The sequence below is a fragment of the Mustela erminea genome, chromosome 14 (assembly GCF_009829155.1).
Source record: "Mustela erminea isolate mMusErm1 chromosome 14, mMusErm1.Pri, whole genome shotgun sequence".
NCBI lineage: Eukaryota > Metazoa > Chordata > Mammalia > Carnivora > Mustelidae > Mustela > Mustela erminea.
In genome coordinates, this window is record NC_045627.1 from 86,397,069 (window position 1) to 86,412,636 (window position 15,568).

The window sequence follows — 15,568 nt, forward strand, 5'->3', positions numbered from 1 at the left end:
ACAAAACAAAAAAACCAAAACAGAAAAAAATATGGCACATAATTCCCCAAATGAGAAATTAACATAAAAACTGAGCTCAACTGAGTGAAATCCTTGAAACGCCCATCACAAGTAAATGAATTCCTCCACTAGACCTTTCATAATTCCAGGTGCATAAGACTCCCCATAGAAGCAGTCATAGTAGATGGGAAAAACTGAAAATGAGTTCACAATTCAAAATTGCAAGAAGGGATAGCCCATAACTATACAGACTCAGCACCCTAAGAAATAGAAATAATAGAATAATCTAAGAAGTATACATATATTTGCATACATATGTGTGTGTATATATATAATACATATAAGTATATATATGTGTGTATGAATATATATATGTATACATATATATAAATAAAAAATAAAGCTCCTATAAATGAAAAGTAAAAGACATTGGAAAGGCAGAGTAAGTCCACAGACAGTTTAAACAGCAATATGACATTTCTTGGAAGAGAACTAAGCAATGAGCTTTAGGCCTAGAGATACGACCCAGAGTATAAAGCAGAGTGATAGGAACAAAGAGAAATTAAAAGCAGTATGACTAAATGATAAAGTCTTGTTACATATAATAAAAGTCCAAAGAAGGTAATGGAGAAAATAAAGACAAGACAGTAACTGAAGAGATGATGATGGAGAGTTTTTAATAATTGGAGTCAAGACACATGTCAAGAGCAGAAATACACAAATTAAAAATAAATCCATATCAAAAAACATGATAAAAAACTTCAGAACCACATAACAAACAAACAAATAACAATCTTAAGAGCAACCAGAGAAAAAGGCAGATTTAGTGCAAAGGAATCATTGTTAAACTAAAGGCTCCTCAAAAGTAAAAGCAGAGACCAGGATACAATACATGATATCTGCTAGGCAACAATAATCATCAACCTGGAATTTTATACACAGGTAACATAACATCCATGAAAAAGGGAAAACAAACATTTTTCAGGCAAATGCAGAGATCTGTTACTCATAGATTTGTTACTTATAGATCTTCAATGAAAGACCACTTTGAAAAGAAGCAAACTAAATCCAGGAGGCAGAAGTAGTTTGTAAGAAACCATGATAGAAGAGAGGAACTGGTTACACTGGAACAATCTGAATAATCCAGGACCATAATAAACAAAAACAGGGGCTCTCAAAATGAATAATGCAAAAACTGACAGAATTACAAGGAGAAATGGAAAACCCATGACTCCATTAGATTCTTAAAACCTCTCTTAGAAGCAGAAATACTGAACAAAAACTATTTGTCATAGGGCGCCTGGGTGGCTCAGTGGGTTAAGCCGCTGCCTTCGGCTCAGGTCATGATCTCAGGGTCCTGGGATCGAGTCCCGCATCGGGCTCTCTGCTCAGCAGGGAGCCTGCTTCCTCCTCTCTCTCTCTCTCTCTGCCTGCCTCTCTGCCTACTTGTGATCTCTGTCTGTCAAATAAATAAATAAAATCTTTAAAAACAAAAAACAAAAAACAAAAAACTATTTGTCATAATATGATGTGACATCAGCTAATAAGCGAACCTAATTTACATATCTAGAACCCTATACCCAATACATTAAATACATTATTTTCAAACACATATGTAATTTTTACAAAAATCAACCATATATGAGCTCATAAAGAAAACCTTAAATGGATGAGAGTAAATAGGACACAGATGACTTTTTCTGACATAAGCGCAATAAATTCAGATACCAATAGCAAAGAAACTACCCTTCCTCCAGCATTTGAAAGGCAAAACACACACAGACCAATCAAAACATATATCTAAATAACTCAGTAATAAAAAACAGACACAGGGCACCTGGACAGTTCAGATGGTTCAGCATCTGCCTTTGGCTGAGGTCATGCTCCCAGGGTCCTGGGATCGAGCCCCATGTCAGGCCCCTGCTCAGCGGAGAACCTGCTTCTCCCTCTGCTTCTCCTCTCACCCCTGCGCATGTTCGCATGAGCTCTCACTCCAAATGAGTAAATAAAATCTTCAAAAAAAAAAAAAAAAGACGCAAAAGCAAAACCCCATAATACAAATTACAGACTATTTTGGGTGGAATGATAACACAAAACTGGAAGCACAATGTGTGCAACAGTGAAAGGAGTAGTCAGAGAGGGCGCTTTCACCCTTTGTGACTATCAGAGAGGGCGCTTTCACCCTCTGTGACCATAACATGAGAGGATGCCTGACAACAGAAGAGCTAAGCTCGTAAGAGAAGTAAGAAACAGGACAGTATAAACTCCAAGAAAGTAGAAGGAAAGGACAAGGATTTCATGAAATGGAAAACAAAACAAAAGAGATCTACAAAAGAAGAAGTCAACTCAAATTTCTCATGAAAAAGCACCACACCCTGGTATGAAGTGCCAGAATCTATTAAACAAAACATCACCTCATATACCTACAGCTGTCCTAGGAATCAAAAAAGAAGCAGCACCCTAGCTCCCTTTCTGAGGCGAACAGTAAAGCTCTGAAATGAAAATAAAACAGACATTTAGAGAAAGGAAAATTAGAGTCTAAAGTTGGTCATGAGCATTGCCCTAGAGTGGCTAAAGTATAAATAAAATTAATAAGTGTAATTCAACATTATATTTTAAAAATGCACCCAAATCACGGAGGATTTATCCTAGCCATTCAAGGATGGTTTAACAATATAAAATCTATTAATGCAATACATTACACTAATAACAGAAGAAAGAGGGGGAAAACAACAACACATGAAAAACTGTTCTATCCAAAAATGTTTAGGAAAAGCTTAAAAAAAAATTAAACAACCACATATATATGTTAAAAAGAAAACAGTTTAGTAAACCAGCAATACAGAGAAATGTTATTAACATGATAAAACATATCTAACAAAATTTTACAATGACCACCATAATTGTGAAAAGCTAGTTATTCTCACTAAAGTTGAGGAAAAAAACCCAGGGATACTTCAGTCACCATTTTTGTTTATCACTGTAATGAAGGGGCTAACCAATGAAAGAAGAAAAATAAGAGGGATAGAATGAATAAGAACTGTAAAGAAAAAAAACAGAACTTACTATTATTTTCTGGTGGTAATTCTTTTAGAATTTCTATGAAATCAATTTACAAACTATCAGAATAAAAATCAAGCAAATTTACTGAAATCAAAAACAAAGCACAAAAATCAGTAATATTTATTTACACTGAACAGAAAACATCTATGACAACCTTTTTTAAAAAAAGACATAATTCCACAAATAAAAGAAGAATAGCCATAAGCTCATATTTGTAGAAGCTGAGAAATAGACACGTGTGTTCATTACCAGTCTGTCTACATTTGTATGTGATTTAAATTTTCCATACTAAAAAGTGAAAACCTAAAAATAAAAACAATGATAACATTCAGAATAACAAATCTATTAGGTATCTAGGGTACCTCAAAATATATCTTACAGAGATGTGCAGGAGCTTAAAGGAGAAAATGATTTAAAATTTACTGAATAACATTAAAAAACAATGAATAAGGAAGTAACCAGGGATGCCTGGGTGGCTCAGTTGGTTAAGCATCAGCCTTTGGCTCAGGTCACAATCCCAGGGTCCTGGGATCAAGTCCTGCATTAGGCTCCTTGCTCAGGGAGCCTGCTTCTCCTTCTGGCTGCTACTCTCCCTGCTTGTGTTCATGTGCTCTTTCTTTCTCTGCCAAATAAATAAATAAAAATCTTAAAAAAAAAAAAAAAGTGCCCATATTCATGAAGCAAAGCTTCGATGTCATGAGTTAGTCAATTCTCCCTCAAATTAATCTGTAAGTCCCCAGAGGGTATCTTGCAGAAATTATCAAGATTATTCTAAAGTTCATATAAAATATTAATGTTTCAAGAATAGTCCAGAGAACTATAAAGTAGAGTTGGAAGAGTAAGAGGGGAAATTAATGTTCTTTGAGCATTTAGCACGAGCTGTTCAATACTTTCCATGCATTATCTCATTTACTCCTCCTTGCACTCCTGTGGGGGCAGATACTTTATTGTCACCATTTCAAGGAAGGAGAAACTGGGGGAAAAAACTTGTACAATTTGTGCAAGGTTTAGAATGATCAATCTTCATGGTTTTCCCAGTACCAAGGGTTTCCTGCAACATGGGATTCAATGTGCTAAAACTGGGAAATTCCTGACAACATAGGATATTGACCACCTTCCCAAGGTCACGTGTCTGTTAACTGGATGGCAGAACTGATATGTAAACACTCACAAGCTGACCTCAGTGTCTGCCCTCTACACCACTATGTGCCAACCAATCTAAATACTTGGGACTGATTACCAAGTTTATGGGAGCCTGAACACAGGAGGATGCTGGAAATAGGATAAATAAATGTTCAACAGAACAAGGAAGCCAGAAGCGTATCTGTCTATACTTGGTATTTATCAGAAAGGAGAAAGGAGTCAACAAATTTTAACCCAGATGATTAGTTATCCTACCAATATGTGAAAAAAATAGATGCTGACTTCATATGACAAATAAAAAAATAAAGTCTAGTTATACTAAAAGTGAACACTGAAAAGTTAAAATTTAAAATAAATAATTCTTCTTCTCCTTCTCTTTCTCCTTCTCCTTCCTCTTCTTTTAAGTAGGCTCCATACCCAGCATGGAACCCCGTGTGGGGCATGAACTCCCAACTCTGAGACTGAGACCTGAGCTGAAATCAAGAGTCTGGCACTTAACTGATTGAGCCACTCAGGTGCCCCTAGAAGAAATTATTTTAAAATCTCTTTTGGAGCTTAGGAAAGAGAAAAATGTTCAACCAGACCTAGAAAAGTGAGCAAATGTTAAGACTAAATAACTCAAAGAAGAAACACAGAAAACAATATGGACACACAAAAAGAGTCAGAGTCTCTAGCAATCAGGATATTGACAATAAAAGTAATGAAATAGTTCACATCCAGCTTGTCAACATTTAAATGTCTGAAATTGCCAGGTATTTGCAGAAAGGTAACGAGAACTTTCTAACAAGGAGGCATGTCAACTGGTACAACCAATTTAGAAAATAATGGAGCAAAACACGTAAAAATGGAAAATTGCACATACTGCCCAATTCATTTGTAATAGAGTCCCTAGAACCCGCGCCTGTATTAAGGTGACAAGTGGAAGGATCCCTGCTCCACTGCAGGATCAGAAGTTGGAAAAAACAGATTTATCAATAGGAATGCGCAATGTATGGCTCATTCAATTAAAAGGAATGAAGAAAGCACATGTATGAACATGAACAAGACTTTAAAAATACTGATTTAAAAACAAAGTTGCAGAAGGCAATTGTATACAGTAGGGTACCGTTCGCATAATATTTAAATACAAAAAATACTGAATATTGATTAGAGATAGGTAGCAGATGAGACTGCCCAATTTTTTAGGCACTCATCTAGAAGCTAAGCTCTTAATATAGACTTGGGAGGACATAAAATTTTAAAAGATAAAAAATGTCAATATGATGCTGAGTTATTCAGGTTCTCCATCCTATCTGTCAGTTGGAGGCAAGGTATATTGGGCATTAACACACAAGGATGCAGAAGGAAAAATGAGCTGGAAGAAGTACGAAGACTGAAACGGCAGCCCGTCAGACAGCATGAATTTCAGTGGGCACATTTCAATTGGCAAATAAAGCCTATTTGAACTGCACTGCCATTCTGCTTAAAACTAAGCTCAATTATAATCTCATTGCTCTCGATGTTATAAATTATGGCAAAGACAGAGTGCAGAGCACATGGACTACAAAATGTTCCCCGAGGCTAGGTTAAGACCTAGTCTCCATCATGAGACAGCCCCAACACTGCCCTACATTGGCAACTTAGCAGATACTCACCATCTGCCACCATGGTTTCCTCCTCTGTAGATCGAGGGTAATAGCACGACCCGCTGCAAGACACTCATGAGATGGTGGGAGCAAAGAGCTTAGAACTGCCCCTGGCACCAACGCACGCAGTAAATGCCTTTTTAAGTAAGTCTGTGCCGGTATAAACACTTTGGGTTTAATAAAATACTAAACAGACACATAAAGAAAGAGCTACTTGAAATGCATAGAAACTATTTCTTGAAACATTCTGTCTAGATCATATCAACTTCAGTTTCTCAATCCCAGGGAGTTGATAATTAAAGAATTGTACATACCACAGAGTTGTTTAATACAGATCTCAGTGGGTACACAGCCAAAGGGCTACAGTGCTGGCCATTTGGTATACAAGAAACATCTGAAAATGTTTCTCACACCTGTCTTTATAAATCATAGATACCACAGGAACAGTTCGGCTTAAAAAGGCTCTTGGAACACAAAACAAAACAAAACAAAAAAAATTTTTTTTCAATTGTAGTGAGTTCATTAAGGTGTCATCTATACCAGGAAGAAAGATGGTTAGCATCTTTACATGATGCAGCTGTATTGCTTTAAAAAAAAATCTTCACAGTTTCCACAGCTCCAACATCTATCTAATTAGGTATATATTGACTTCTGGCATTTGTAGATTTTAAAAGAAAGTTTTAAAACATTTAAAAATTGATGTAATTTTTGTTTCCACAAAGAAGGAACAGAAAGAGCCAAATGAGAAAGAAAGCAAGCATGTCTCTATGTAGGGAGTGGTAAGCCCAGAGAGAAAGAAAGCATGTCTCTATGTAGGGAGTGGTAAGCCCAGAAGCACAGGCTGACTTCTTAACGGACATGGCAGACCCACAGGTGTTCACCTGCACTCCCTCTTGAAACCCCACAACAGGAATAATAACAATAATTTTTAAAACAATACATTAGAGAGAGGATAACAGGTAAGGGAGAACAACAAAGCTTTCCAAGATGAAGGAGGATAGATGAGTGGTTCCTTACTTAGTGGAGAAGAAAGGGCTGGAACCCTGCTGCTTGGAGAGGAGGGAAGCTATCGAGAAGGGGAGATAGATGAGCAGAATATGAAAGTGCTTGGGAACAGGAGACATGAGCACCTCTGACTGCTAATATAGGCTGAGCTGAAATATCATCCAAGAAGTTAGGAGCCCTAGATCCCTTGCAAAGACACCATGGTGAGGCGATGACCCCTTCCTCTCTGACAGATGAGGAGATGTATTTTCTGGAGACACTGAAGCAGAGAAGTTCCATGCTCAAGGACCTCAGGCTTAGCTGAGGGAGGGAGGGGAAGCAAGGTGCCAAATTAAAAACAAAAGGATGAATTAAAACAAAACAAACAAACAAGAAAAAGCAAAGCACACTTCAGAGTGAGACATCCACTATAACCCTTTTCCCCTCTGCTCAGCTCACAGACCATCTAGTCAGGCTTCAATCTCCTCAGCAAGAGGATGCACAGTTCTCCTCTGGGAAAATGGAGCAGCCTAAGAAAGAGGATACGGTCAGTGATTATGAAGGTCCCCGCAACAGAGTGGTGCTTTGGAAGCACACAGACCTTTCAATCTGCCTCTTAGTGTCTCATTATTAAACATAAACAACCAAAATTCAGAGATTATAACAAATGGGAGTAGGGAAGAATCTCAGGGCTAATGATGACCATGAAGTGAACAAAAAATGCTCAAAAAATAATTAAAATACTCTAAGAGTTCATCAGTATCTTATATTTTTTACACACAAAAAATAAAAACAACAGAATAGTACCAAAAAAAAAAAAAAAAAAAAAAAAGAAAAGAAAGGGAACATTCGTAGAACAGAAAACATCTGGAAGTTAACTGTCTGGTAAAAATGAATAACTCAATAGCAAGGTTGGAAAATGAAACTAAACTCTCCCAGAAAATAGAACAAAAATGCAGAGATGAAAAATAAATAAGGAGGTTAGAGAATGTCTCCAAGAGAGTGGGACAGACATTCAGCTGATAGCAGTTTCATAGAAAGCATGACAAAAAACAGGAAGGAAGAAATAACTGAAGAAATACTACAAGAAAATGGACTAGAATTCCACAGCATGAATTTTCAAACTGAAAGGGCCATAGAGTTCCCACCATGATAACTGATAAGAACTTAAAGTGAATCATCATGACACGTAAAAATACTAGGGGTAAAAATATGATAATAGCTTCCATGGGGGGAAAAATAGTCTACATTTAAAGGACTGACAGAGTGCTATCGAGTTCTCAAGCAGCAAGGGGCACACAGATAGTAAGGGAATATCTTATCAAACCCTGAGGAAATGGGACTTCTGCCTTGGGATTTTATACCTAAACAAACTAGCAGTCAAGCATGGAACATATACCCAGATTTTTACACAATGTCTGGCAGGCACACATTCTGACCTTCCTTACAGAATCTGTTTTGTTTAAAATACCAATGTGCACAGCTAAAAATATGTACTTTTATATTTTCCCATGCAGTTAGCAGTGGCCCCATGTCTCAGGCTGATTAACAGAAAATCTGCTACAAATGTTTCTGGAAGTAATCATATTTTCCTCCTAAAAGAGATTTGGCTGTCTCTGCTCTTCACCTCTTCTGCCCTATTATGCCTAGAATTCAGGTACAAAGCTAAAAGGTAGAGCAGATGTCATGAGACCAGGGGCCAGAAACATAAAGGCAAAAGCCAACATGTAAAGATACAGTTACAAACAAAAGTAAAATCCTGGGTCCCTGATGGTCTCATGGACCCACTATACCAGCTACTACATGGCTTATTTCACAACTGCAGGTCGTATAAAGATAAAGAAAAAAAAAATCTGTAGTCAGGTTTTCTGTTATTTGCTGCTGAATATTCCAAGCAAGTTATCAAGTGGTTTTACCTCCCATGCACCCTTCCTCAGGAAATTACTAGAAATGTGCTCCACAAAAATAAGGAACTAAAGTAAGAAAGAGAAAGTTACAGTGCTCAGAAAACAGGTGATCCCAGAGAGGAAGGATGCAAAATGAATTGCAAGTATCTTAGTAATAAGGGTAGTCTTGAGACCACAGCTGTTACTGTATCCTAAAAAGTAAGTAGTTTATATTGGAACAGAAGGATAACAGGCTCCAGGAGAGAGAACACTAAATATTAATAAATAATGGATAGATTACCTGATGTGTTTGATCATGTTGAAAGGAATTTAACAGTTCTCCCAGAAAGTCTGGAAGGTAGAGATTGGTACACAGGAAATAAAGGGTGGCGGGGGGGTGGGGGCCTTAAAAAAAAAAAAAGCAATTATTAACTCTAGGAAAAACAAAAAGTTGCAAGAGGTATGAAATAGAATCATAGAACACTGTGTGGCTCGACTGTGAACAATATTTGCAAAGTCTTTATAGTATAAACATTGAATCGTTTTTTAGAAATTATGGCAACACTATACTGGAAAGTTGGAGAGAAGAGAGGCCAGTGTGGCTAAAGTAGAATGAGCAAGTGGGGGAATGGTAAGAAAGGAGATCATAGAAGAAAACAGGGATTAAGTTATCTAGAAGTTTGAATTTTCTTTCCTAAGAGCCATAGAAAGCCACTGGAGAGTTTTAAACAGGAAGCCAGCATGATCCAACTCATGATTGAAAATGATGACTTTGGCTGTAGTATTGGGAAGAATACAGTGTGCAGGGGCAGGGGGGAGAGCCAGTGGGCCGGTTAGGAGGCTACTCTAGCAGGGATATCAAGCTTCTAGGGAAGAGAGAAAACTAAATTAAAAAGGAGGGCTAGGTTGGGGAAGGCATACTTGAAAATGGTGGGAAGAGGGCAGATGGGAATACATCTTAGAGACTGGTGGTGTTTAGAGAGAAAGGGGATGACTTTCTATGTTAGCATGAGACATATGGAGGGACAGAGGGTGTTATTACTGACTTGGGAAGACTGGAGGAGGAAGGACTGGAGAGAAGAGGGGTTGGTGTCTAGGGTGCTGTTTTGGACCTGTTAGGTACCAAGTAGGCAACCACTTTGGTCAGAGGGGTAAAACACAGGGAGAAAACCCCAGGATATACTCTGCCTTCAACAAGTTTAATTCCTCCTTTTCTCTTGCCAACACAAAGACACGTTTTATCATACGCTTGGATTTTTAAGCAACTTCAATGCTATGATTTGGGGCACTGATTGATTTAAGAACTGATACTGAGAATCCAAAGATAAACAAGCAGTGAATGCTGGGATATCACAACCTATCCCCATACAAAATGTTTAGGTCTAACTGGTTTTCTGTTGGAGCCAGATCTACCCCTAGGAAAATCTCTCTCCACCAAAAGTCCCCTACTCCAAGAATAATTTCCATTAACTTGATTTACTAAACGTTTTCTTATAAAACAAAGAATTAATATTCTCCATGCTCAAGGGACTTCTATGCGTATAGAGCATATACCAAGTTAAGGACCACCACAGGCACACTTTGAGATTGTTTGAGTTTTAAAAAGTTCCTTCTCAATAAACATTCAAAAAGACCAATTTGTACAAAAGTCTTTCAAAAGCACTTTTGACTACTATTTTTTTGACTACTATCAACGCAGGTCTTTCAACAGTCAGCAGTATTCTTTCTTGGCTTCCCCATTGTTTTTCACTGCTTTGTGCGATGCTTTAATTTAATCATTAATTCCCCAATTGGTCTTCATTGCTGTGTGGATTTTAACAAGAGCTGGGTTTTAGCCACATTACAGTAGACGTGGTGGGGGTGGAGGGTAGCAGTGGCAATTGCAAAATAAAACGTACCATAAAGTGGTAACGGCTCATGATTGAGGCCAGTTGTTGAAAAATAAATGCCTGTTACAGAGAACCATAGAAATTTAGAGTTGGAGGCCAAGGCAAGCCATTCATTGGTAGGCTGACAGCGCCTCTAGCGGCAGAAAGACCGCGTTGACGGCGTCCTGGGGAAGCTTCTGAATTTTTAAAAAGGCACCTGCTGGGTGAGTCCTCATTATGCAAAAAACAAAAGCTCCACAGGTGCCCAATTTGAAGGGGATACGACTCGAGGAAATCTAGATCCTTAAAACAGCTATAATACCTACATTTCAGTTTAACTTTGAAATGAGTTGTCACTTTACACAGGTTGATTTAAGGATTATTTATAGCCGAGAAACGACGAAGTGGCGGGAGGCGGAAAAATTCTGCTCAAGCTTGGCCGCCACACACAACGAGGGAGCCATCCGGAATAAAAAAGAAAAAAAAAAAAAAAGTGGGGAAGAAAACTAAAGAAGTAGGTGAAGAGTCAATTTTTTCAAAAAATGGAGACCGCTGGGGAACGCAGCAGGCGCACCTGTGCAGGAGCGGACGGCTCACCTGTGTGGTTACGGGGTCTCCTTCAAGTCCGTGGGGGAGGCGCGGTGGAAAGGAAACTTCCTGGAGGGCTGCCCCAGGACTGGGAAGTGGGGAGTGGATTCGCTAAGGAGGGTGTCAGGAAGAGGACCCGACGCACACTTGTAACTGTCAAGGCTTGGACACCTTGGCGAAGGACACCCGAGAGGGGAGGGGACCCGAGGCTGTGCCGTCCGGGCTACTCGCCGGCGTCTTGCGGGCCCCGAGCCAAGCGTTTCCTCCTCTCCTCCCCCTCCCACCCCCCGGGAATTAGCACCTTAGGGAGGAGGGGCTCCCCCAGATGGACCCCGCGCGCCGCCCCGCCGCTCGCCGTCCCCCCGCACGAGGGGGGGGACGAGGTGCCTGCGGCGCGAGGTGCCCCCGGGGGACGACCCCCAGCCCGCGGACGGCCCCGGGCTGCGGGCGGGAGAGGAGGGCCAGGGTCCGGCGGGGGAGCTGCCGGGGCTCGGCGACTTACCTCGGGCCGCGGGGGGCGACAGCAGAGCCCCGGCCAGGGCGAGCAGGAGGGCGCGGGCGGGGGGCGCGGGCGGGGGGCGCGCTGCCATGGTCGCCGGCCTTCGGTGCAGCAGCTCTCGGGGCCGGGCGGCGAGCGCTGCACCATCCCACGCGGGCGCCGAGCGGGGGCCGGGCGGCGCGACCCGAGGGACTTCCTGCCGCGGGGAGTCAGCCCCGGAGCCCTCGCGCAGCGCCCGCGCCTCCGAGGAGCGAGTCTAGGCTTTCATTTTTTTGAAAAAGTTTCCCCCCGGTGTGTGCGTGTGTGCGCGCGCGCGCGGCGCTGGCACGAGCCAGCCTTGACCGTTGCAGTACAGGAGCGAACTGTCCGAGCTGGCCCGGGGACGAGGGAGAGCGTTAGTGAGAGAAGGCAGGCCTGTGAAATGGATCCACGGCCAGCAGTCGCCGTTCTCATTACCACGGAACAAATTATCGTCTCCCCCGCACCCCCGCCCGCCCGCGGCGTCCCGCGGGTCCTAGAGACCGCTCCGGGGGCCCCCGCCAGGGTCCCGCCCAGAGCCGGCGCTCGCCCACTCCCCGGGGTGGTGGGGTGAGGGGGGTAGGGGTGAGGGGGGCGGCTCGGTGTCGGGCGCCTCGCCGGCCGCGCGCCCCGGCGGCACAGACGTGGCTCGGTGGCGGCGCGGGCGCCCGGAGCGCACACATCCCCGCCCCGGGATGATGTGGCCGCGGGGCCCCGGGCGTCCGGCTGCCAAGAGCACACGCGGCTGCACGGTCCAGCTTTCCAGGCTGGGGCTGGAAATGATGACTCGGCTGCTCGCTCCCCGGCTCGCCGGGAGCCCGCGCAACGCGGGTAGCAGGTCTGAAAGGCGGTCCAGCGCCCGGGCGCGCGTCCCCGGGCCTGTGCCCTCCGCCGCCACACGGACACCTCGGGCCTCAGAGGGAAGCCTGGACTCGCAGGCACGCGACGACGTCTGGGCAGGACGTGTTTGATGTGCTGCTTTGGGGTGTACGTTGCTAGGTTGGCTCGCGTTTCTTTCCCTATGTACGCAAGGCATGGGACCCAGGAGAGGGTGTACCGCGTCGTTTCCCCAACTTTCCGGGTCATGAGAAGCATCTGAGTGCGTCTGTTGGAAATACAGGTTCCCGGGCGCCCCTCCCTGTGGCTGGAGACTCCGCGGGGGCCTTGCCTTAGTTGAGTCCTAGTTCTTGGCGGCTTCCGCCCTTCCCGCCAGAGAACCTGGCAGAGCCATGATGTCCGTTTTGATAACAGGACTTGTCGCCCTCTCCAAGACCCTCGGGATCGACAGCGACGTAGCTACGGTCACTGAAGGAGCGGGGTGTATTAAGGACGGTGGCCAACACCCACCAAACACGGAATTCTGCCCTGTGACTTCTCACCAATTCCTGACACAGCCCGCATTCCGCGGGCCAGTGAACCAGTGTTTGAGAAAACTCCCATTACCGTCTTCTGCTACGTCCAGGAAAGCTCCTTTTCTATCTCCCGCCCCCTCCCGGGGTTTTGCAAACTTCTCAAGAACTATGACAACCCTCTCACAGAAGTATGGGCGTTTAAAAACAAAAAGCCCTGAAAGCCGGAGGCACTGGCCAAAGGCCCCACCTTCTCTGGGCCAGAGCACCCCAACACTCCATCCGGAAACAAGGTCTGGGTGTGAGCCCCAGTTTAAATCCAGCCCTGTGTACCCCGTCACCCCTCTGCATGGCCTTTCTCCATTCCTTCATTCCTTCCCTCAATCAACAATTAGCAACGCTGTGTTAGGGCCTTGGGAAACCAAACGAAAGAGAAGAGCCTTTGCTTTCAAAGTCTTTCCTGTCTTGTAGGACAAACTGGTAAATCAGGCCTGTTGAACAGGGTGATTGGTTACTGAACCTACTTAATAATCACTGGGTTGCTAGTTACCTTCCACATTATTTACTATGGGACTTCATAGGATCGCAGTATTGTGCTAGGTAATGTAGCATTATTTCCATTTAAAATCCTGAATATACAGATGAAGAAACCAGTGTCTAAAGGTTAAGAGGCTTCCCCATGGTCACAGGGCAGAGGAGCAGGTCAGAGCCCACACCAGATCTTAGCAAACGCAGCCTGTGTCTTTAACTCTTGACTTCTAAGCTTCGGGTTCAGCATCTGTTAAGTGAAAGTAAAAGACAAACCTCCCAGATGGCAGAGACCATTAAATAAGCTAATACAGTGCCCCGCCCCCAACCCACGGGATTCCCAACCATTTGTTAAGAATTCAAATCCCCTGGTATTTGCACCGGACATTATTATTAGGAAGGTCTGGGAAGTCTCAGCAAGTACTCAAGTGGTTCTTATACTTTGGTTCCCAGAACATTCAGCAACACTGTGCAGAGGAATTAAAAAATTGTTTCCTTTGAACTCAGTGGGACAGACTAGTTTGGAGATGAGTCTAGCTGCTGGCCTCTTGAATCTTTCTGACTAGGCAAATTTTTTACTCATAATGGACCTCATATGTGCTATACACTGGGCTGGGGGCTTTCCCTACTTTCTCTTCTGATGATCCATTTCTTTTTGCTCTTCTATATTCAGCTGTTACTTTTGACTATGGAAGTCCGGTTTTTTTGTTTGTTTGTTTTTTAACCTGAAAGCTGTAGGGCTCTTTCCAAAGGATTAAATGTACCCCAAGATTGTCCTTGGTTTGTTTTTGACTGAAAGAAAACAGCGAATGCAGGAGGGAAAAAATAAGGCAGGAAAGAAAATCCTAGCCACAGTCCTGGTGTCTCAACCATTTAACTCCGCATCTCTGTGAAGCAAGGAGTCAGGACAGACAGTCTGTCCATAAAGACTTCATGCTCAACCATAACAGACGGCCAGGCAGAGACAATCTTCCATCCGGCAGATGGTTGGCCTTTGGACGGGAGCTCTGCCTCCTCGTGCACAGGAAATGGAAGCTAACATGGCATTCAATACTGGATTGTTAGGTCATGGTATGGGGTCAGAGGCCAGGATCTGCTCATTAAAATTTCAGATAGATGGCTTGTTGTCCCTTCCTTTCCAGAAGAATTGACCTTTGCGATACCGTTTCCTGTGGGCTATTTTTGCTGAACAGCCTGGGCATTCATGAGCAGGGCACTTACTGCTCAGCCCAGCTCACATTTCCATCAAGCCACTTTGAGGACAAGCCGATGAGAAATGGAGGCAGATTTTCCTAAGTTGGGATTTTACAGGTAGCCGCTCCTGACTTCTGGAATGGGTCAGCCTCCCTGCAGCTCGACCCTTGATGGAGCTTCAGACACAGGCTCATGGAACAGCTTTTCTCTATCCAAGCACAGTTCCCAAGGCTTGCTGTAAAAATCAACAAATGCAATTGCCCGCCCCATGATGAAGATTCATGGAAATCTTTTTAATTCCATCTCTTGGGGGGCTTGAAACTCATGACCCACTCAGTCCTTGATAACATGGATTCCATTTTCTTTTCACAGATCTCACTTCCAGAATCCGTACCTCACTTCATGAGGTTTCTCAGTACTCACTTCAAGGGCACCCAAAGAAGAAGAATGCTTTGGGGGAATCAGGGGCTCATGGGTGCTCCGGATCAGAAGGGACATGAAGATCATTTAGACCATCTCCCTCCAACCCCATCTATACTCACCTGTGGCTCCCTATCAACTGACCATCCCATATCTCCTTGTATACCTACTGTGATGGGGAACTCCTTACTCAAGAGAGCCCATTCTTAAGTGTCCCAAGGGACTGACAATACCCAGGAGGAACAGAGAGCCACCCCACAGCCAGAATGCCAGTCACAGAGATAGCCCCACTGGCTGTACTTGCCTGTCTTTTCCCACCGTCATTGGGGCAGGCTGAATAAACAGGCAGTACTCAGAAAAAGGCAAACTGGGAATCTCAAAAACAAACATGAACTTACAAGAA

At 43.2% G+C, this 15,568-nt stretch overlaps 1 protein-coding gene across 1 annotated transcript in view; it reads right to left on the reverse strand.

Moving 5' to 3' along the window:
- ADAM12 (ADAM metallopeptidase domain 12) overlaps positions 1-12,359 on the reverse strand; it is a 323,414-nt gene extending 311,055 nt beyond the window's left edge. The window contains exon 1 of the mRNA XM_032313677.1: positions 11,660-12,359. Coding sequence (XP_032169568.1) covers positions 11,660-11,747 — 88 coding nt within the window. The 5' untranslated portion in view covers positions 11,748-12,359. The remainder of the gene's footprint in view (positions 1-11,659) is intronic.
- Between the last annotated feature and the right edge of the window lie 3,209 nt (positions 12,360-15,568).